This window comes from Heterodontus francisci, chromosome 43, assembly GCF_036365525.1.
Source record: "Heterodontus francisci isolate sHetFra1 chromosome 43, sHetFra1.hap1, whole genome shotgun sequence".
Classification (NCBI taxonomy): Eukaryota; Metazoa; Chordata; class Chondrichthyes; order Heterodontiformes; family Heterodontidae; genus Heterodontus; species Heterodontus francisci.
In genome coordinates this window covers 8,562,014-8,586,232 of record NC_090413.1, presented here as the reverse complement: position 1 = coordinate 8,586,232, position 24,219 = coordinate 8,562,014, and the positions used below count along the sequence as shown (strand labels likewise).

The 24,219-nt window shown below is 43.9% G+C and overlaps 1 protein-coding gene across 2 annotated transcripts in view; it reads right to left on the bottom strand.

Moving 5' to 3' along the window:
• Nucleotides 1–267: 267 nt before the first annotated feature.
• The window catches only part of LOC137355535 (CD209 antigen-like), a 58,125-nt gene continuing 34,173 nt past the window's right edge, over nucleotides 268–24,219 (bottom strand). The window contains exons 9-11 of one of the 2 annotated variants that reach the window (XM_068020779.1): nucleotides 11,326–11,477; nucleotides 6,625–6,734; nucleotides 268–1,411 (exon numbers count right to left, since the gene is read on the bottom strand). In XM_068020779.1, the coding sequence (XP_067876880.1) occupies nucleotides 1,282–1,411; nucleotides 6,625–6,734; nucleotides 11,326–11,477 (392 nt within the window). In that variant the 3' untranslated portion in view covers nucleotides 268–1,281. The remainder of the gene's footprint in view (nucleotides 1,412–6,624; nucleotides 6,735–11,325; nucleotides 11,478–24,219) is intronic. The other variant, XM_068020780.1, reaches the window with a different exon arrangement.

The window sequence follows — 24,219 nt, the reverse complement described above, 5'->3', positions numbered from 1 at the left end:
CAAACGTCTACAGGAAGTGATTTCTGTTCTGAATCAATCATGCTCCAGATAATTTCTCATACCCATTTCAAAATCTATTCTCATAGTGAGTGCTTACCCCCTGTGGACTGAGACATGACCTGCTGTACAAATTATTCTGGGATTGCAGGACACAGGGTAACCAATGAACCCCTTGTACCATTCAGATGGACTTTAGAAATAGCAAAAATCACACTATACCCTCCCAATATCTCGAACTGCTGATAAACAACACACTAACAGACCATGAGAAATCAGAAATTCATACCATCTTTATTAAGAAATATGTTCACAAGAAACAAGATTAAAGCAAACAGCAGATTTCACTAGATTAGAATATTTAAAGTTCTGGAAAATAATCTTGGAGTTTTGGAGTTACAGACCCAGCAATCTAATTACATGGTCCAGGTACCAGAAAGCAGGAGGGCAGGAGAGGTTGGGCAAGGGGGAGGTGGGCAGGAGAGGTGGGGCAAGGAGGATGTGGGGCAGGTGGAGAGGTGGGTGGTGGAGGCCTGGGGGGAATGAAGAGTATTTGGGGGCAGAAAGTGGGGGGGAAGGGTGGTCATGGAGGGGGGGGTGGTGGGTGGGGCTGGGGCAGAGGGCCTGGTGAGAGGTGGAGAATGATGGGAGTGGATGGGATAGGCGTGAGGTGGAGGATGAGGTGGGGGAGGGAGGTGGACAGGGCAGGTTGGTGGGCAACAGGTGGATGGAAACGGGAATGAGGATGAGCCTGGACTCCAGCTGGGATAAGATTGAGTGAATCCAAGGCCATAGGCCTTTCTGTCTACACTCAGTGCTGAAGGGAGCAGGAATTGTTGAAAGCCCATTACATCCCTCGAAAGAAGAGGACACGTGTCACTGTTTCCAAACAGCAATACCAGTTCGAAATTCCCAAAGCAGCTTTGTTCCAATGGGCTTGGGCTGGAGGGATATGAGGAAGCAGGACATGCTGGTGTACAAACACTGCACTGACACTTCAACATTCTGGAAAATTGGATCTGGTTCAATACAGTAAAGGACAATAGGGATATTCTACCTTGTGGGTCTTCACATTACTGGCTAACATAAAATGGCAGAACAAAGTGTGTTGAGTTGGCTTTCAGACAGTTGCAGACAGGAGAGAGAGGGTGGGAGGGAGAGCCCCAGCCACACACCCACCATACCAATATCAGCTCAGGGCTGATTGCTCAGTGTACATGGACTGAATGTTGAAAAATAGTTTCACTTTCTACTTTGCACTGACTGTAACATTCAGGAAAATAATCATTGTGCTGACATTTCACAGATCCAGTGTCGCTGATTACCACACGGTACATTATTCCACTTTCCAGAACTGAGCTCCTCTGCACAGTCATCATTGTTGGAATTATTGGGCTCCCCCTGATTCCAAAACCTAAACACAAAAACATGATGAAAATAAAATTCTTTATAAGAATTCCAACTTCAAGTTGAAACTCAACAATTAACCATGTCATGATATCCCAGTGAGAGTCAGGTGGAGCTGTTTAACTGCAGTGTAGTAATGTAACCAGAGATCATTCAGCATCTGTTTGAGAGAAACCTGTTAGAATTGACAGATCCATGGTCGTTCAGTAAACTTGTATTTTTCTCGAGAATAAAGGGTTCATTTTACAATTGCACGTTTTGCTGGCAGTGTTTGCTGGAAGCTGTGCACATCAGAAAATGGGCACAGAGTCTGTAATGTCCCATTAATGTGCTGATAAGCAGCACTGATAACAAAGAATCTCAACAATAACATGCTCCTGTAAACTGCTCCTTAAATCCTACTCCACTGTTAAATATCAAGCAGTGGTTCTTAATTTGAAAAATTGCTTTGCTCGATGTGTAGAAGCTGAAGAATTGACTGACAGAGGGTGAGTTCTTTTCTTCCACATGCAACATGCCGGAATGGGACAGACTGGCACTGATTCAGGGGCAAGACATTAGATTGGCCTCTGATTGAGACATTTTGTGACTTTGTCAGCTTGACGGAGTGTCCCATGTGACCAACCAGACTCAGCCGACAGAAAAAGACACAGCCTACCCAGGGCAGCATTATGCTTTCCCAGAACTGGTACAATACATGGAATAGTCACCACACTCTGTGAGGGGGAGGGAAGGCGATGGTGGAGGAGAGTGTGAGAGTGGGAGGGGGCAATGGAGAAGGGGAAATCGAGGAGCAGCAGTTATGGGAGAAGTGGTGATGGAGAGGGAGGGGCGATGGAGCAGGAGGAGATGATGGAGAAGAGAAGGCGATGAAATGGGAGGGGCAATGGAGAGGGAAAAGGATGATGAAGAGTGAGGGGCGATGGAGAAGCAGGGGCCAAAATAGATTAAGCGGGATGGAGAGGGAAGAGGTGATCACAAGGGAGGACTGACCGAGAGGTAGCAATAGGAAGGGGGTGACGGAGAAGGACAGTTGATTGAGAGGGAGGTGCAAGCGACAGCAAGGTGGAGCAATGGTGAGGGAGGGAGAACGTGTCTCAATATTGAGTCTCCTTAGAGGTGGGTGTGATTGAACAGTGAAGGGGAGCTTACAACTCACAAGATATTTCTTTACAGCAACTGTGGCATCAATTTGACACACGTAAACTGCCAGCATCATTAAACTTTGTCAGTTATACTGACATCACCCTTTGAATTCACAATATTTTGAGATTTTCGGTCATTTGAAAGAGTTTATGAGGAGACAGCAGGATGTGCAGAAGGTTTTAGTTTAGACAGGCATCATGATCGGCACAGGCTTGGAGGGCCGAATGGCCTGTTCCTGTGCTGTACTGTTCTTTGTTCTTTTGTTCTTTTGACAGTGGAATTGCTCGAACACAGCTGACACGAGCATAATGGTGATAGTGCAAAATGGACAATCGTGCAAATGGGTGTGAGCAAATCTGGAGCCCAATTTACGCCCTGTCTGATTGTCTTCACCACTGAAGGCAGTGAGAGAGAAAGTCAGGTGGCCTGTAAAAGGGAATCTGATTTTTGTGTTTGATCTGAGTTTTTACCTGAAATCAGTTTCACTCCCAATATGGGAGTGGCCCTTTTCTATTCTGTAAACTTCGAAACTTTATTTTTCTTTGAAGACGACTCATTGTAATTTCAATTTTTTCAAATTTTGGGAAGCTATGTGACCCACCCATGCTTGCTTTTGGATTACTGATTATATTAGAGGTCGTCCTTAGCCTATATCTGTATTTGTGAACAATCTCTGTCTGTTGAGGCAATAACTGTTTGCTTAGATCTATATTTAATCACAGGGTAGTTGATAGTGATTGGGAGTTGAAAGGTTTCAGTCATTTAGCTCACTGGCGATGGGTTGACATATGAATATCTATTGAGGGGAATTAGGTCAACAAAGCTGGTGGAATTACATTTTCCGCAGGTTATACAAGATTCACGATATTGGGTTTTATTGAAGTCACTGGAACTGAACATCAGGCTGGTGTATAATGGAAAACTGATACGATTTCACCTGTTTCACCCTGAGGGAATCCTGGAAACCCTGTTTATACAGCGACACACACCAACATTGAAAAACATCAAATGTTAAATGGTGGATTGCTCCTCTACTCAACATCAACGCCTTAGGACAATAACAATAGCCCTCTGAAGGAAAAAAGGAAACTTCAGAGCGTTCTGGAGTGAATTTGTTACCTGCACAAACAGATAATGGCTAATGTTATTGAACAATCAGAAATATCTCACAGACTTTCCAAATCACAATTCTTCAAGTTTGAGTTTTCCAGTTTGATATTTCAGAATATATTAAACTTTGCATAGTTTACTGCAGCTCCACCATTGTGCTGTATCTTCCTCATTGTGCAGGACATGCTCTTGGGGTGAAATTGGTTAGCCTCTGAAAACGGGTGTGGGGATTGTGATGCATGATTAAGCCATGCCCATTGAGTAGAATGCAGGCAACATCTCAACTTCATGCTGCCTGCTAATTATAATGGTTAGTGAGTACAGCCAGTGCTAACCAGGCTGTCTGCTGGCTGCACATATCCACAGCAGGCCCATAAACATTTGTAACTTATACTACATAAAGCTAAACTTTATCTTTTAAATGGAAGGTTCACTGTGGCTGGAGCAGGTGCTGGGAGTCATTCTACAAGTGAATCTAACTTGGGAAAGAGTAAGGAATGGCTGACCATGGGAGACAGTTTTTTGTGATGTTGCACTGGAGGTCATAGTGGAGGAGGTGGAAAGGAGGAGAGATGTTCTGTATCTTCAGCAGGAGTACAGGAAACCCCCCAGACACAGGATGAGAAGGCAGTAGGAAAAGATAGCTGTGGAGGTCAATGCCAGGAGGACCGCCCCAAAAAACCTGGACGCAGTGCCACAAAAAGTTTCATGATATTGCACAAGTGGTCAAGGTCAATGATTGTATCCAAATGCCATAGCCGACTAACTGCATCACTGCCCTCAGCTATTGTTTAATTATTCACACCTCCATCACTCACCTACCAACAATTTCTATCAATCAGGACCCACGCCCAATGTTCATATGCTTCACCTCACCCTCACACACTGAGCACTGTTGCAAAGCTCACACCCATGTCTTACAACTTGCACACATTGCCTGCTATTCAACCATGACTGTCGGATCACCAGTAACATGACACTGACACATTTTACTCTCTCATAGGAGAAGGTTGCGAACAACCAGAGGCAAAAGGAATTAACAAAGGAGCAGAGGGACGCCTGCATGTTCGAACCTCCAGGGAGGAGGCGGTGATGGCTATTATGGGAAAGGCCATCACTGAGGCTGTGGCCAGTGGTGGGTTCGAAGCCATTGAAGATGAAGATATCTACAAATCTAATCCTCCTTCTCATATCACATCGTCTCTTCTGATTGTAAAGTTGCTGATGGTGTAAGCATCCACTTCTTACTTTCTCCTCTCCCCTCACCACAGCCCTACCCTTGTCCCTTTTCATTTCATTTCAGATACACAAGAACTGCAACTGCCCAGGCAGTAGTGGAAAAGCAGGAAGCCAGTGAAAATGAAGATACACCCATCACTCATTGGGTGGTGCAGTGGTTAGCACTGCAGCCTCACAGCTCCAGCGACCCGGGTTCAATTCTGGGTACTGCCTGTGTGGAGTTTGCAAGTTCTCCCTGTGACCGCGTGGGTTTCTGCCGGGTGCTCCGGTTTCCTCCCACAGCCAAAGACTTGTAGATTGATGCGTGGAATGCACTGCCAGCGGTGGTAGTGGAAGCAGATACATTAGGGACATTTAAGCGACTCTTGGATAGGTACATGGATGATAGTAGAATGAAGGGTATGTAGGTAGTTTGATCTTAGAGTAGGTTAAAGGGTCGGCACAACATCGTGGGCCGAAGGGCCTGTACTGTGCTGTACTGTTCTATGTTCTATGGTGAGGAACCAGGCAAAAGTCCAGACCAGTCCGGTCAGGGAGAATGAGAGCACAGGTGCCAGCTCACCAGAGGGTGAGGTCACACACTAGTTCTGTTGAAGACTTTGATGAGCCAAGCCACAGAAGAAGACTGATGAGTATACACACTAAAATTCCTGGTGCATTTGGAAGCCTGTGAGAGTGTCTGTGTTCAATGTCAAGGAACATTGAGGAATCCAGCATCAACTTGGCACAGGGCTTTGTGCAGAGACTGATGCGCATTTGTTCCATCAAGGACAGGGTGACCACTTCCTCCAACACACCTGTGGTGCCCACAATGATGCAGCCTCTGATGCCAATATCTCAGCTTCTATTTCATTTCACAAGACCCACCATCTGAGTGCTGCAGTGGAACTCAGTCTACTGTCATCATGGTTCTGAATATCAGTGTACAATGGGGCTTCCAGGGTGTTGCAGGGCACCTAAAACCATTTTGGCAACAGATCTGCTCCCTAAAGGTCCTCTGGGAGCCCTCTTCCTGCCCCTCCTCCTCTTCCAGCAGCTTGTCCTGCTCTGTGTTGCCTCTGCTCATTCTCCCAGACATGCTCAATACTCAGAGGAAGCTCTCCTAGGCCACCCATGTTTGAAAGCAATTGGTTTATGCAGAAGCTTTTAAATTACAAAAAATGTACTTGAGCACCAGCCAGACCAATCCCTGCAGACTAAACATTTAATAAGTATGGAAAAGCACTCACAATGCATAGAATTGCAGCAACATCCAGAATAAATAATTCATGAACCAACCTGTAAATAGTGTTTAATAGCTCTAGTAAAGGGTCCTTTATACCACTGAATGTGTGTTCAGCTCTGGAAGGTTAAGAGAGGGTGTAGGCTGGAGTGTGAAGCTGCAAACTGGCAGCACTGGCATCAAATCAGCATTGAACACGGATTGATGTACTGATCTGCCAGCTCTGCATGCTTCCGGCAGACATTAAGTGTGTGCGCTTGAAACCCTTTACCAATATGGCGTTCGTCAGACTTCACATCAGAAATGTGCGCGCACCATAAACACCATTTTGCCACCTGAAGGGGTCACGTTGAGCCAATATTACAGTCACTGCTGACCCCAGATTCACCCCCTCTGTCTCTAAATTGCTTCTCAAGTTGAAGTTTGAAAACAAATCCAGCTTCCTCATTAATGTTCAGTGTCACTGATATGGTCCAGAATGTGCAACTGAAAAGAGAACTCACTTTACAGAGGAAGTATAATCTGTTCCATCCACCCAGCGCCAGTCACCTTCAGAGATCGAATCACTGAGGCCAATCCAGGAACGATTTGCAATCAATGTTTCAATAAATGCCTGTCATGTAAATAAAGTGTCACGACTGTATATGGAGCAATATAGATTTTCACAATATTAGTGACAAACCCTCCAGTTGACAATCTGCTGTCCGAGGCCTTTACCCATTTATTTTAAACCAGCTTCCCTCCCAAATGAATATGGGACAGAGGAATGTGTGATGATTGCAGTTTCAGTTTGACTCAGTTGCACTTTTGACTGAGTCAGAAGGTCAAGAGTTCAAACCCCCGCCAGGACTTTAGTGCATGTTCTAAGATGAGACTTCAATTCGACAGTGAGAACGTGCTGCCTTTTGGATGAGACATTATTGTCGTTGTTACTGTATTCGTAATCCAGAGATTTTGAGTTCAAATCCCTCGATAGTAGTTTGAGAATATTAATTCAATTTAAAAGGTCTGGAAATAAAATTTCAGCATCAGCAAGGGTGACCCTGAAGCTGTTGGATGTTATAAAAACTCATAACTGCTTCAATATTTTAGGGGATGAATAAATATGGTGATCAGAGAAGCTTGTTACAAAAGCAGAGTGGTTCTATAGGGACACTTTAATTTTCACCTAGACTGGGAGAAGCAAAGCAGCTCGACTCCCAAATGCCACAAACTTCTTTAGTGTTTGTGAGACAGTTTTCTAGAATCATATGTTCTTGAACCAACAAGAGGGCAATTTAATAATGAGTAATGAGCCAGAATTAGTCAACAATCTAATGGTAAAGGAACATTGAGCTATCAATAGCCACAATTTAATGTCTCAGGAAGCTGGTCAGATTCTGTCTCTCATTGGAGGTGTTCATGCTTGGCACTTATGCCCTTTCGACCATCTACAAGACCCAGGAGTGTGATGGAACACTCAAGAAGCTCAAATATCCAGGACAAAGCAGCCCGCTTGATTGGTACCCCATCCACTACCATAAACATTCACTCCCTCCACCACTGGTTGCTTTGTGTGCCATCTACAAGATGCATTGTAGCAACTCACTAAGGCTTCTTTGACAGTTCTTCCCAAATCCATAACCCCTACCACTCATCAGCCCAAGCCTGCATATTGTCCAGGCCTTGCTGTATGTGGGCGTGGGTTGCTTCAGTATTGAGGAATTATAATTGGAACTGAACATTGTGCAATCATCAGTGAACATCTCCACTTCTGACATTACGATGGAGGGAGGTCATTGATGAAGCAGCTGAAGATGGTTGGGCCGAGGACACTGCTCTGCAGTGATGTCCTGGGGCTGAGATCATTAGTCTCCAACAATCACAAGCATCTTTCTTTGTGCTAGGCATGACTCCAACCTCTGGAGAGTTTTTCTGTTCTGTTCCATTGACCTCAATTTTACTATGGCTCCTTGGTGCTGCACTTGGTCAAATGCTGCCTTGATGTAAAAGGCAGTCACTCTACCTCGCTGGAACACAGTGTTAATTGTGTGATTGTATGTGTTAATTGTGTGATTGTATGCAGATGAAGGGAGTTAATTGGGGTTTTAGTTGAGCACATAAAAGTATACACTCACTGGGACTGGGAGGGGGATTTGTGTGAAGAGCTACATGTTTGTAATCCTTTAACCATGCACAATAAATGTGAAACTGAGTAAATATAGGCTCCAGCCTTATCCTTCTACAATAAACTTTCTGGAATTTAACATGGTAGCAGAGGACGGTTGCCTAAAGCTGAAGGTTGGAAAATAGGAATTTATTTTTTTGGATAGAAAACCAAAGTGTCAAGGGCTATTGTGAAAAATATGGCAGGAAGCAAATGCAACCTGTCAGGGTATGATTACCCTCTGGTGTTCTCGGAGTCTGAACCATATGCCCAATGGAAGAATGAAGTGGGTACGTGGACTCAGGTTACATTTCGACCAAAAAGGAAACAAGGTATGGCCTTGGCGTTGTCACTTCCTATTGAAAGTAAAATCAGAAGTAAAGTGTTTTCTGAACTGGATGCTCGCCAGCTGAATACTGATGAAGGGTTGGATATTCCGTTAGAATTCTTGGATGAAATTTACAAGAAAGATGACCTATTGAATGTGTATGAGGCTTGGTCAGACTTTGATAGAATTTGGAAAACAGATGGTTATTCAATGGAGGAATATATCATGGACATTAACAGACTGTATAGAAGATGAAGGAAATTCAATTTGGAGATCCCTGGTTCAGTGCTAGCTTTTAAGTTGTTAGATTGTGCGAGGGTGTCTCATATGGGCAGGCTCCTTGTTCTAACTGGGGTTTAGTCCTTGAACAAAGATTCCCTGTTGGACCAAATGTCTGTTGCCTTAAAATAATTCCTGGGGAAACAGTCATTTCTCGCAGTCCTGGTAGAACAAGCGGGACACTCTGCAGTGACACAAAGAATGGAGGACTCAATGTTTACTAGATTTAGAAATAATCCAGGTACTGGAAGCAGGCCTAAGTACAATGGAGGAGTTAAAGACAGGAGGAATGAGGATGAAAGCACCTTTAGCAGGTCTAAATATTACAGTGAAAGACAGGGCTGGAACAGCAATCAAAGACGAATGAATCCCGGGAATGCCCAAGGAACAGTTAATAGTGCTTCAGATGTGACTCAAAGTATCATTATGCTCTGAACTACCCTAAGCGGAGGGGCAAAGACTTTGAAATAACACATGACGCAGAGAATTCTGAGGCAGAGGAGGAAGATACTGATGGATCTGAAGAAATTGCAACAGTTGTATAAAGTTCTGGTTAGACCCCATCCGGAATGCAGCGTACAATTCTGGGCATCACGTCTCAGGAAAGATATGTTCGCTTTGGAGGGGATGCAGTGCAGATTTACCAGAATGATACTGGATTAAAAGGATTAAATTATGAGAAAAGGTTGCATAGACTAGGCTAAAATTTCCTTGGGTGTAAAAAGTTAAAGGATGATTTAACTGAGGGATTTAAGATTGATTTTTGTTAGGCATGGGGATTAACGTTTACGAAACCAAGGAGGTGAATGGAGTTAAGATACTGATCAGCCATGATCTAATTGAATAACGGAACAGGCTTGAGGGGCTGAATGGCCTATTCCTGCTCCTATGTTTCTAATGTTCTTTAGGGGAGGAAACTTGCCTTCCTTACCCAATCTGACCGATATGTGACTCCAGTCCCATGCCAATCTGGTTGACCATTAACCACCCTCTGAAATGGCTTAGCAAACTACTTACTTGCATCAAACTGCTACAGTTCAAGAATATTTTCCACCATCTCCGTTTCAGACCAACTAAGGATGGGCAGTAATGGGTCAATAATGCCCATATGCCAACAACGATTAATTATAAAAACATCTGAATCTACCTGTCTGCTCTTTAGGTGGGTGTAACAGAAAAGCAGGGAATCCTCCGGATGTCATGGCTGACATTACCAAAAACAAAGAGAGACTTGCATTTATATAGCACCTTTCATGATGTCAGAACTTTACAGCCAATGATGTACTTCAGAAGTGGAACCACTTCTGTGATGCCAGGATATAGGGGAGAACCCGTCTGCTTTTCTTTGAAATAGTGCAATGGAATCTTTTACATCTACCTGAGAGGGCAGGCGGGGCCCCAGTTTAATGTCTCAACCAAAAGATAACACCTCCGACAGTGCAGCACTCCCTCAGTACTGCACTCCCTCAGTACAGCACTCCCTCAGTACTGCACTGGAGTATCAGCCTGCAGTTTGTGCTCAAGTCTCTGGAGTGAGGCTTAAACTGATAATCTCCGACTCAGGTGAGAGCGTTACCACCAAGTCACAACTGACAGCCTAAAGACATAGTCAAAGATAAAGGAAAGATCACGACGTGATTTAAATACAAGTATTAGACTTTCATCTCATAATAAGACCAATTATTAATAATTAGATTTCCACTCCAGAGACTTAGGACAGTGAGACTTGGATCACACACACTGCACTACTGGGACAGCGAGTCTCTCACGCGCTGCACTACGAGGGCAGTGAAGAGCACATCAGCCCTTAATATTTACACCCTCGGTTCCAGGTAACCACAGGAATATCTGATGAATCAGCAGCTTTGGCCTGCACTGTCAATTCGGAATATAACTGAGGCCCATTATTGTCACAAAAACGGTTACAGGTCCTTCAGCAGTCGGCTATGGCTGTTGTTGGAGCTGGTCTTCTCCAAATTGATGTCATCCCCCAGCACAAGGAATCAATGTCTGCCCACATGGATCCACTCGTGTTTATCAATAATCCCTGGGATACTCACACGTGAAGATTATTGTTTCATTAATGTGAAAATGGTGTGTGACTCCAATCAGAGGGGATTGAGCAGCTGAATGTATGCTGTCAGGGGAATGAAGCCCAATGTTTTCATTCTAAGGCAGCAGAAGGAAGAATCATGGTTTGGAACCCCACAGATGCTGTGTGTTCAGAGAATTATACAATAAATTAAAAAGCAATTAGAAAAGTATTTGAACAGGAATATAAAAGTATATGGGGAAAGGGCAGGGCATTTGTTTGGAGTAGGTCGAGTTGAAGAGCTAGTATCAGCACAGGTGTGAGGACTGAATGACCTGTGTCTCTGTCCTGCTTTTATATCACCACTGAACATACTGACAAATGATCAGCATGAGTTTGAAATTATAATAATTTCCTACCTGTTCCTCAGCTTTGTTAATGACAACAAGATTGGCATCCATTGATGCACAGGATCTCTGGGCACCTGCCCAGTTATTGGTGTTTGACGAAAGGTAATAACAGTTTTTCTGAAACAGCTTCCATTGGTCAGGACATTGGGTACGAGGCAGATCTGTGAAGACATTTAAATAAATGTTAGAGGCAGCTGGGACATTCACAAATCTCCTTATTCACCGAGTTTTTACCCAGCATTGTAAAGCTGCTGGTTACAGACCATCAAGTGTCTGACCCCAGGAGTGATCCAACTCAGAATCTCACACTCCAGGGTCTAGTAATTGGATCTGGCCTGAACCAGATGCCGCAATCCCAATGCCACAAACACTGCACACGGCTAAAAGACCCACAGCTGGACCACGAGAAATTGGTGTGCCAGACCCGATGGTTTATTACTGGTGGACTGCAGACCCCAGTCACGGTTCCAGAGGGACCTCACTGGACCCAGGTCCCAGGTCCCAAAGGCAGATAAATGGAATCGGGAAGCACCAAGATCAGCCAACCCAGCAGAGGCCTTTCGGAGAATCCAGGGAGGGGAGAAAGTTGGGGAAGTGGACATGGCGATGGGAGGCAATGAAGAGGGAGGGGAGGCAGTTGGCAAGGAGAGTAGTCAGTGGACAAAGTAGAGACGTTGGGGGAATCTAGAAGGGATGCAGTCAGGGAAGGGGAGGTAGTTGGATGGAAGAAGTGGGGTGGATTGTGCAAAGTCGCCAGACTCATATTTGCGTAAAGAAAATGTCAAATCCTCGTTTCAGGTGCACGTCCTTTCACAATCTGGGGAGCAGCGCCCTTCGAGCACAGAATTAATGATGTTACAGTCAAGTGAGGCGGGATCAAAGGGCTTCCCTCTTTTCCCTCTCCTTGTTTGGCCACAGCAGGTTTAATTCTTTTTTAAAGTGGATGTACTGACCAATTCAGTAGATTACTTACTTGCTATGATCATATCAAGAACCACTCGGACAGGTTTTCTTGAGGTAACAAAGAAAGAGGTTAACTTTTTATTGTACCAAAACCAAACTAATAAAATAATAAACAAAGTGCCAACTTTCACTCTCTCTCACACACACACACTCTAGAGGTTTACACACCGACAAATAGGTTACAGAGTGGGGAAAGGTGGATTGGTCGAGTTAGAGCCCAGAAAAAAAGTATACAGTCTGTGGAGTTTGGTGATTCAGCTGAATTCAGGAATCCTGAGACTTTTAGTTTGAAGAGGTATATGACTGGTTCTGTGGGTCTCTTGGAGACAGCAATGTGGATGGTTTCCTCCAACCGGGTTTCTGATTGTAGCCAGAGTATGCAAAGGTGGTCAGTCAACAAACAGGATTTGAAAATTTTCAAGCTGGAATGGAGAGACAAAGAGAGGGACCCTCACTTAGGGTCTGCTCATGTCAGAATCCAGTTGCTTCTCCTCTGCTGCAGAAAAAACACCAGTTTAAAACCACAGATTTGATTTTGATTTAGAGATACAGCACTGAAACAGGCCCTTCGGCCCACCGAGTCTGTGCCGACCATCAGCCACCCATTTATACTAATCCTACATAAATTCCATATTCCTACCACATCCCCACCTGTCCCTATATTCCCCTACCACCTACCTATACTAGTGGCAATTTATAAGGGCCAATTTACCTATCAACCTGCAAGTCTTTGGCATGTGGGAGGAAACCGGAGCACCCGGAGGAAACCCACGCAGACACAGGGAGAACTTGCAAACTCCACACAGGCAGCACCCAGAATTGAACCCGGGTTGCTGGAGCTGTGAGGCTGTGGTGCTAACCACTGTGCCACTTCTGGGATGGAGAGGAACTTGGAGTGGGAGGGGAAGGATCCAGTTGTCGTGATCCATGTAGTCCAACAACATAGGTAGGACTAAGAAAGAAGTTCTGCTGAGGGACTATGAGCAGCTCAAGGCTAAATTAAAAAGCAGAACCACAAAGGTAATAATCTCCGGATTACAACCTGAGCCACGGACAAATTGGCATAGGGTAAATAAGATTAGAGAGGTAAATGCATGGCTCAAAGATTGGTGTGGGAGAAATGGGTTCCGATTCATGGGGCACTGGCACCAGTACTGGGGAAAGAGAGAGCTGTTCCGTTGGTACGGGCTTCATTTGAACCATGCTGGGATTAGTGTCCTGATGAATCGTATAACTAGGGTTGTAGTTAGGACTTTAAACTAATTAATGGGGGGGAGAGTTCAATAGAAGGGAAGTTTAAAAAATCAAAAAGAAACGAGAGAACAGAGGTGCAGGGTAGTGAAGAGGCAAACGGTAATCTAAGTGTGACAGGAAGGGGCAGAAAATATAAGCAGAAGAGTGCGGCAGAAATTAGAACCAGAATGAGTAATAATGGGAAAAAGTCAATGCTTAAGGCTCTTTATCTGAATGTACGCAGCATTTGTAACAAGATAGATGAGTTGACGGCACAAATAGAAATAAATGAATATGACTTGATAGCTATTACAGAGACGTGGTTGCAGGGTGACCAAGACTGACAACTCAAATTCAAGCGTATTCAAAGATAGGCAAAAAGGAAAAAGAGGTGGGGCTCTGTTAATAAAGGAAGCTATCAGTGCAGTGGTGAGTAATGATATCGGTGCAATAGATTGTGATGTGGAATCAGTTTGTGTGGAAATAAGGAATAGCAAGGGGAAGAAGTCACGGGTGGGAGTCGTCTATAGGTCCCCGAAGTATTTTGACCAATGCCTCCACTATCTCTGCAGCCACTTGGATGTAGGTCATCAGGTCCGGACGACTTGTCTGCCTTTAGTCCAATTAGTTTCTCATCGTGTAATAGGACTGCACCGACGCCACCCCCCACCCCCCACCCAGGTCAATAGCATCAATCACTACCTTGAAGGGTTTAATTTGGAGCAGCCAACACTGGTTCATTAGTCAAAATTGCCTTTACCTTTTCAAAAGATGCCTGGCATTCACCTGACCACACTACCCTGGTTTTCTTTTTCTGAAGCAAATTGGTTCATGGAGCAGCTACAGCACTAGGATTTCTGTAGAAATCATGCATCCTCAAAAACCTCATGATTTCACGTTTAGTCTTAGGGATAGGGAATCCCACTAAGGCTTGCACTTTTGCCATTCTTGGCAACACTTGTCCTTGCCTCAATATATGCTTGAGGTAGGTCACTCTTGCTTTTGCGAATTCGCTTTTTGCCAGATTTACCATGAAATCATCAGCTTGCAAATTTTTTAACAGAATTTCTAGCTGTTTTAAGTGTTCCTTCCAAATGTTACTGTATATTAGTACATCATCAAGATACACTACACACTTGGGAACTCTGGCTACCACCTGATTCATTAGTCGCTGAAAATGCTGGGGCATTTTTTCGCCTGCATGGCATCACCCGACACTGATAAAGATGGTCTGGTGTGACAAAAGCTGATCTTTAGCTCGATGTGTCAAAGGAACTTGTCAGTATCCCTTTAACAAGTCGATCTTGGTAAGAAACCTAGCACTGCTCACTCTGTCAATACAGTCTTCTAAGCGAGGAAGTGGGAAGTCTGCCTTCGTTACTGCATTGACTTTTCTGTAGTCTAAGTCGAGTTTATCCGTCAGGTTTAGGCGCTAATACTATTGGTGAACTCCAGCTGCTTTGACTAGGTTCAATTAAGTTGTTTTCCAGCATGTATTGGATTTCTGCTTTTACTTGGGCCTGTTTGTCTGGACTTAAGCCATAAGGATGCTGTTTTATAGGAATGGATTTCCCTGCATCCACATCATGTGTACACATCCTGGCTTATCCCTACAGACTTTTTGAAATTCTGTGAGTCGTGTTGTTAGGTCTTCTTGTTGTTTTGTATCTAAGTACGAAAGCATGTTGTCCAATTATCCAAGCCATTCTTTTTAGCTAACCAGATAGTAGCAGGTTCAATTTGAGAATTGTCCAGGCCTCCTTCTTCTTCATCCTCACTATCCCTTTCATTCTTATCTGTCCTTATTACCAGACATACCTGTACTGGCTTATCCTCCTCCCTGCGATAATATTGCTTTAACATATTGATATGACACAGCCAATTTGTTTTCCGGCGAAAGGGGGTGTCAATCAAGTAATTTACCTTACCTACTCTTTTGACCACTTTATACGGACCATTGAACCGTGCTTTTAATGGTTCATCCTATAAAGTCAATAATACTAATACTTCATCCTCTGGTTGAAAAGTTCGGGTCTTTGCACTTCTGTCTGCCCATTTTTTCATAGTGGTTTGGTATGCTTTAAGGTGTTTCTGAGCCACATTGCACCTTTCGTGAGCCTTTCCCAGAACAAGATTATATAGTCCAGGACCGAAGATTCATTCTTTTGTTCTAAGAACCTGTCTTTGAGTTTTGGAGGGCCTCTTATCTCATGTCTGTAATCCAATTCGAAAGGACTAAAACCTGTTGACTCATTCAACGAATCTCGAGTAGCCAATAAAAGAAAGTTTAGCCCTTTATCCCAATCATAGGGATATTCATGACAGTGTGTTCTAATCATTGTTTTGAGAGTTTGATAGTGCCTTTCTAAAGCTCCCTGTGTCTGTGGATGATATACTGAAGATTTTAACTGTTTGATACCCAAATTCCCCATGACTTCTTGAAATATCTTAGACATAAAATTGGAATAAAAACAAAAAGTGCTGGAAATACTCAGCAGGTCTAGCAGCAGCTGTGGAGAGAGCAGCAGAGTTTTGTGGGATATGTCAAACATTCCTTGTTCCAGTCCTACTCAGGCCCCTCCCCCAACTCGTTTTCAGGTACATTGATGATTGTATCGGTGCCGTTTCCTGCTCCCGCCCCGAACTGGAAAACTTTATCAACTTTGCTTCCAACTTCCACCCTTCTCTCACCTTTACATGGTCCATCTCTGAGACTTCCCTTCCCCTCCTCGACTTCTGTGTCTCCATCTCTGGGTATAGGCTGTCTACTAATATTCCTTATAAGTCCACCAACTCCCACAGCTACCTCGACTACACTTCTTCACACCCTGCCTCCTGGAAGGACTCCATTTCATTCTCACAGCTTCTCCGTCTCCGATGCATCTGCTCTGATGATGCTACCTTCCACAACAACACCTCTGATACGTCTTCCTTTTTCCTCAACCGAGAATTCCCCCCCACCCCCCCCACACTGTGGTTGACAGGGCCCTCAACCGTGTCCATCCCATTTCCCGCACATGTGGCCTCACCCCTTTCTCTCCCTCCCAGAACTGCGACAGGGTTCCCCTTGTCCTCACTTGCCACCCACCAACCTCCATATTCAAAGGATCATCGTCCGCCATTTCCCCCACGTCCAGAATGATACCACTACCAAACGCATCTTCCCCTCCCCTCCCCTGTCAACATTCCGAAGGGATCATTGCCTCTGCAACACCCTGGTCCGCTCCTCCACTACCCCTGACACCTTGTCCCCTTCCCAAGGCACACTCCCATGCAATCACAGGAGTTGTAATACTTGCACTTCTACCTCCTCTCTCCTCACTATCCAAGGCCCCAAACACTCCTTTCAGGTGAAGTAGTAATTTACTTGTACTTCTTTTATTTTAGTATACTGTATTCACTGCTCACAATGTGGTCTCCTCTACATCAGAGAGACCAAACGCAGATTGGGTGATCGCTTTGTGGAACACCTCCACTCAGTCCGAAAGCATGACCCCGAGCTTCCTGATGCTTGCCATTTCAACACTTCCCCCCTTCCTCCCATGCCCACACATCTGTCCTGGGCTTGCTGCAGTGTTCCAGTGAACATCAACCTGCCAGACTGAACATTGAGTTCAATAATTTCAAAGCATGACTGGCCCCCTTTTTTATTTTTATTTTATTTTAATTTGTTTCATCGTTCAATTTTTTTCACCATGTGCCTGCCCACTTCTTTTTTTCATGTTTGTGCTTTTGCCTAGGGCTTTCATTATTCTATCATTTCACACCCTCTCTGCATTAACACTTTGTCTTTCACGACACCGTTAACACACTCTCTCTGCCTTTGCCTTTGCCCCAGGACGTCCTTGTCAGTTATTCTCTGTGACCATCTGTCCTATCAACACCTTCCCTTTTGTTCTCTTTTGCCCCACCCCTGCTTTATTTGTTTGAAACCTATTACATGTCTAACCTTTGCCAGTTCTCATGAAAGGTCACTGACCCGAAACGTTAACTCTGCTTCTCTCTCCACAGATGCTGCCAGACCTGCTGAGTATTTCCAGAATTTTTTTGTTTTTATTTCAGATTTCCAGCATCTGCAGTATTTTGCTTTTACATAAAATTGGAACCTTGATCCAATTGAACTTCAAGTGATAATCTATATCTCGTAAAGAATTGGGTTAACTTCTCTGCTACTATTTTATCAGTAGTTTTCCTCAAGGGAGTGGCTTCTGGAAATTGAGTAGCCATATCCATGATAGTGAGTATATGTTAATGTCCTGCTTTTTGATTTTGCAAGGGTCCTACACAGTCTACCAATACCCTACGAAACGATTCCTCAATAACTGGTTAGTTTTATGGTAGGTCGCAGTTTTCCCACCATTTGGCACATGTGGCATGTCCTACAAAACTGTACCACGTCCTTTGTAAGGCCTGGCCAGTAATAATGTTGTGATCTGGTCTTCTGCATCCCCTTGTGTCCTGCTAGACTAATGTCACACGCTAACCTTAAGAATTCCCAGCAATATTTAAGTGGTACAACTACCTGTTGATCAACCATCCAGTCTTAGACCGTAGGTCTATTAGGCAGTCTATATTTCCTTATCAGAGCCCTATCTTCAATATAATAGCATTCTGGAACTCCTTTTGCCTCAGCTTCTGTCAGAGCCGACTGTGCTATTCTATGTAACTCTAGATCAGCTTGCTGTGCTGCAATTAAAGAAGATTTGTTCAACATCTCATTTGGATTATCTAAATCTCCAAGGTAAGTTTCAGATACTCGGCTATCTGTCCGTGGTGCCAGTTTTATCACCAATAATGGAACTTGTTTAGCCATTGCACAGTTACTACACATGAAGGAAACATGTCTCAAACTTCTTCCTGTAATTGTTCTGTTTCTTTAACTTCACTTGGTTTCTCTTGCTCTGGCCAAATGATTCCCTCGGATTAGGTCAATTCGCTGTACTGGCAAACTATGGACAACTTCTACAGTTACCATCCCAGACATTAGGTCACACTCTGCATGCACTCGATACAAAATTACGGATATATACTCCCCGCTAATACCATTAACTAAAACTTTAGCATTCAGTGCGCTCTCTGGTAGAAATGTTATACCTATCCCCAATAAAAAAAATTTGAGTTGCTCCTGTATCCCTAAGTATAATGATAGGTTTTCCTGCTTCACTTGAGGGATATGGAGTTACTTTTCCTTTTGACAAGAATTCCTTATAATTTTCAGGTATCTTATTCTCAACTCACTTTGGTTTTTGTATCTGGATTTACAGCTGCCATCAACACTACAGCCTGGTCTCCTATACTGTCAGTCAGAGCCCCTTTCTCTGCATTAGCTTTGTGTACCCCAACAAGTCCCATGGGTTTACCTCGCAACGTCCAACATTCTGAACAAAAATGTTCCACCTTGCGGCAATGGTAACGCTTCGGCTTGCGAACATCACTTTTATCCTCAGCACCTTCCTTTCTGGCCTGAGGAGGGGATCCTGAAGGGTTCCTAGCTGTTCCTTCTTGTCCCCTTGCCTTCTTTTCACTCTCCCACCTTCTATCCTTCTCAGGTTTGTGGGGATGACAGGCAAAGGGCTTTTTCACTGGCTTTCAAAACTTTTTGTTTTTTTACGTGAGTTCTCACTACTGGAGAGATTGAATTTTAAACTTCTCCAAGTTCTCTAAGGTACTCATAGGTGGCTTCCAGCTTTACTGCCCATATCCAATGATCAAAATGAATTTGCTTTACCCTCTCAAATTCTGCATACGTCAGTCCAGTCAAGCTCTGCAGATTCTGAAACGTTTGTCGGTAAACTTCAGGGATTAACTCATATGCAGCAAGAATAGCCTTTTTTGCCATCTAATAATCTGCTGAAGCCGCTTCAGAAAGCATGGCATAAACGTCATGAGCTCTGCCCATCAACCTGCTTTGCGTAAGCAGTGTCCAGCTTACCTTTGGCCATTTCATTTGGTTGGCTATTTTTTCAAAAGAAATGAAAAATGCCTCTATGTCCCTTTCTTCAAACTTGGTGAGAGCTTGTATAAATTTAAACAGCTTTTCGCTGGATCCTGGGCTGGATTCAGATTCTCCCTGACCGCAATTTCCCCTGGAGTCAAGATTAACCTTTTGTCTTAGTTCCATCTCTTTTAATTTGAATTCCCTTGCTTCTTTTTCACTTTCTCTCTGAAATGCTCCCTCTTTCACCTTTTACCTCATTTTCAAATTCATGTTTTTCTCATTGTCAATTCTTTCTCAGCCTCAGTTTTTTTTAAATTTTGTTGTTTTTTTTTCTTTTGTCTGTTGAAGCCTAAGTTTTTCCATCTCTAACTGAATTTTAGCCAATTCAACTGTGTCACTCACTGACTTATTGGGCTGAATTTTACTAGCCCTCCAATGTTGGCAGTTCTGGTGGAGGGGCCTGGAAAATTCTTCCAGGAGAGGCCTGCCATGACCCCCAACGCCGGGAAAGCCCCGCCGCATTTTACCGGTGACAGCAAGGCTTCGGTCCGGCCCCCTCACCACAAGGCGGAGGGGCCTTCATTTTAATATTACAATTAATCAACACATATGCAAATTAACTTACCTTGTCCTGGCGGCCATTCTACACCAATATTCTGGCCGCTGGCCAGAACTCCCATGCTTTCGGAACTCCGTTCTAGTGGGGAGTGGGGAGGAGTGAAATTCTCAGGGTGTGAGGGTGGGGGGGGGGGGGACCAGGGAAAAACCCTTCCATTGGCTGAGGGGATGGTGGGAAGGGGTTGAAGGGCAACGTTACAAGGTTCTGGGGACAAAGTCGATGATTAGGCAGAAGAGGTTTTCCAGTGTGTAAATAACATGAAATGGCCAGTAGTGGGGCGCGGAGGGGGGGAGGCGTTGTTGGTTGGAGAGGAGCATCGATCAGTTAATAAAGTTTTCAATTTCACTTTCCACAAAACGTGACTTTAAAATTTAAAGGGCTTGAAGTGCTTTAAAAATAGCACCAGCACCTGCGTGGTAGCATGGGATACTGTTGCCTTGGGATGGAGCAGCCACCCCTTTACGCCATCGGTGGTGGCTGCTCCACCCCTCCATTTGAATGAGTGGTGGAATATCGAGGGGTCTCAATGTCGCACAGCCCGCACCTGCGCGGTGCCTTCTTCCAAGCTCGCCACTGCTCTCAGCAGTGAGCTCGCAAAATTCAATCCACTATCTTCCTCTTCTTCCTCTTGCAATTTCAGATGTTGGGTTATTATGTCAATTATCTCTGCTTTTTAAGCACATGATTTCAATTCTAACTCCAATCATGCTGCCAACTATTAGTTTAACCTTGGTTCAAATTGTCAAGTCACTGAGGGACACATTCTCCTTTCCCAGAAAAACTGCAGCAGCTGCTAATGCTATTCTGGTGATGTAGACCTTACCCTATTACACAAGAAACCTGGTTCCTTTATTATTACTCCCCTCACAATTAACATAATTAGCATTGGATTTTAATCCCACAAGAGCCCCTAATTACTATGTTATGAGCAAGGCGGGAGTAATGCACTGTTAATTCAGTCCCACTACTACACTGGTCCTAGCATATCAAGAAAGTTTTTCATCTACCAAATATTAGCCAAATTTTACACTCTATTTGCTCCCCCAGAATAAAGCACACCAAACCAGGTTTCTTTAAAAAAAACATTAACTATTTATTTAGAAAAGAAATAATAAGTCTTAACTACTAATGAGATAAATCAATATACATTAACAACTCCTTATTTCTTTCACCCTCATGCGCACACACACATACATTCAAACAAAACAGTTAACCGCGGAAAAGTATTTTCGGTTTACAGCTGCTTCTTCGGAATAGACGGAATAACAAAAATAATTGAGTTTATCGCATTCTGGTAGAATGTTTTCGGTATGGTGAGTTGTCCCAGAGTCGAATAGTCAGATGCCAGTCTCTCCAAGCGAGGCTAATGAACAATCTGTGATGGGTAGGTGTTCACAGCAATTTACCTCCAGCAGGCATCACATAGGTCTTCCATCAGGGGTGTAGCAACAGGTCTACATAGGTCAGCAGCATTCTATCAGTAGAAGAATTCTTCAGATTTCAGGATTTCTCAGAGCACAGGAGGCAGCAGGAATCACTCTGGATGCAGGGTTTCTTCTCAAGAGCTGTAGGATTGCTTGACAGAGAGAGGTAACACTTTTCTGTGTCTTCCTCTCTTGCTCCAGGCAGGCTAAAGCAAAGATTTCAAATGCCTGCGCTTTGTCCAACTCACTGGCTTTTTCAGGCTCCAAAGTAAAAAAAAAACTTGCTGAACATGGCCACATGTCCAGACACAGTGTCTCCTGTCCTTCAAAAAAAACTGCTCTAAGGAAGGCCAGACTCCTGTGGTTTCCTTTAAATTGTTGGCTTTCCTGTCCTTGTACAAGTTCAATTTCCTTCCAAAGCACCCGTAATATTCAACTTTTCTTATGAACTTCCTTTCAAAACATGGCAGGAATTCCAACTATTTGTAGCTGTCTTCCACTGAGCAAAAATCCTTTTCTCAGTTTTTAAAAGACACAGAATTCTAAATTCTGAGTTTAAAAGAAAACCTTTGTAACACTAGTCCTATGGGGAGGGTTTAAACTAGTTTGTCAGGGGAATGGAGACCTGAGGGTAGACTCAGTTGGGACAAAATCAGAAATGAAAATGGAAGGCAGAAAATTAGTGGATGAGACTGGAAGACAGAGGAAACAAAGGTTAGAAAATCAAAAAGAGAGTTTGGCAGTGCTCAAGGGTATCTCCTTCAATGCAAGTAGTATAGCAAATAAAGCAGATGAGCTAAGGGCACAGTTAGACCCTAAAATAAAAGCAAAATACTGCAGATGCTGGAAATCTGAAATAAAAACAAAGTGCTGGAAATACTCAGCAGGTCAGGCAGCATCTGTGGAGAGAGATGAACGGTCACAGACCTGAAACATTAACTCTGCTTTTTTCTCCACAGATGCTGGCTGACCTCTGAGTATTTCCAGAACTTTCTGTTTTTATTTATGGCACAGATAGACACACAGCTGTTTGTTATCATAGCTATTACAGAAACATGGCGGAAGGAGGGACAGGAATGGCAGCTCAATGTTCCTGGTTACAGGGTTTTCAGGTGCATTAAGGAGGGGGATAAGAAAGGAGGGGAAGTGGCATTTTTGGTCAATGAAACAATTATAGCTGTGATAAGGGATGATATGTTGGAAGGTTCATCAAATGAGGCCATATGGATCGATCTAAGGAACAAAAAGGACAATCACACTGCTGGGAGTGTAAGATAGACCCCCAAACAGTCAGAGGGTGATAGAAGAGCAGATATGTATGCAAATCTCTGAGAAGTGCAAAAACAATCAGGCAGTAATAGTAGGGGATTTTAAATACTCCAATATTAACTGGCAGGTGAACGTCTGCATGACATTACTGAGAGTTGCAGAGGAAGTGAGGGACCTTGGAGTGAATGTCTACAGATCCCTGAAGGTAGCAGGACAGGTTGATAATGTAGTTAAGAAACCATATGGAATCCTTTCCTTTATTAGTCAAGGTATAGAATATAAGAGCAGGGAGATTATGCTGGAACTGGATAAATCATTGGTTCGGCCACAACTGTGTGCAGTTCTGGTCACCTCATTACAGAAAGGATGATTCTGCTCTTCCTTAATGCCCATTCAACCAGGACTGGTCTCCTGGCTTGATGATTTTGGATGAACAGGGGGATGTTCTGGGCCATGAGTTTACAGATTGTGGTGGTCTACAATTCTGCTGCTGCTGGTGGCCCAAAACATGTCATGGAATCCTTATTTTTACTGCCAGGTCTGCCCCTTGGTCTGTCCCATTTAATACGGTGATTGTGCCACACTATGCAATGGAGGGTGTCCTCACAGTGGAGACGGGACATTGTTTTCTCAAAGACTGTATAGCGTTCACTCCTACCAATGTTATGGATGACAGACAAGTCTGTGACAAGCAGGCTGCTGAGGACGAGGTCAAATAAGTTCCTTCTTCATGATGGTTGCCTCAGCTGTTGTAGGTCCAGTCTGGCAGCTATTTCACTCAGAATGTGGCAAGGCCACATTGGCCATACAGTTGAGCCATGCTGGGTGGTGGACATTGAAATCCCCACCCAGGTATATTCTGTACACTTGATTTCCTCAGACCTTCCTCCATGTACTGTCCAATATGTAAGAGTGCTGAATCATCAGTTGAGGGGGGAATGGTATGTGTGACAGTGTGTGATACTTTTTCTCCTGTTTGACCTAAAATCATGAGACATTGAGGGGTCTGGAGCCAATGTTGAGGATTTCCATGGCCATTCTCACCTGACTGTAAAACCCTTGTCCCACCTCTGTTTGGTCAGACCTGTCAGTTGAGTGAAGATGATCGGGAGTCTGAATCCCACATATTGAAGAAGATGTTGCAGGTTTAATTCAGCTGATCCATGCCTGATAGCAAAGCTCCATTCAATATTCTCCTTGTTGAGTCTAAAGTGTTATTTTATAACTGAGTGTCTTGCTAATCCACTTCAGAAGCCAATAAGAATGATTGTGGACTGAAGCCAGACTGGGTACGGGGTGGCAGATTCAGTTTGCCTCAGGGACATTGGTGAACCAGTTTGGTTTTCTGTGGTGCCAGCCTCTCCTTATAAATTAATGCTTTAATTCTGTTCACCCTTTTCCTGGTTGCAACCTGACCCCAAATAAAGAGGGCAGTTTTAACAAGGGTGTGTTCGCAG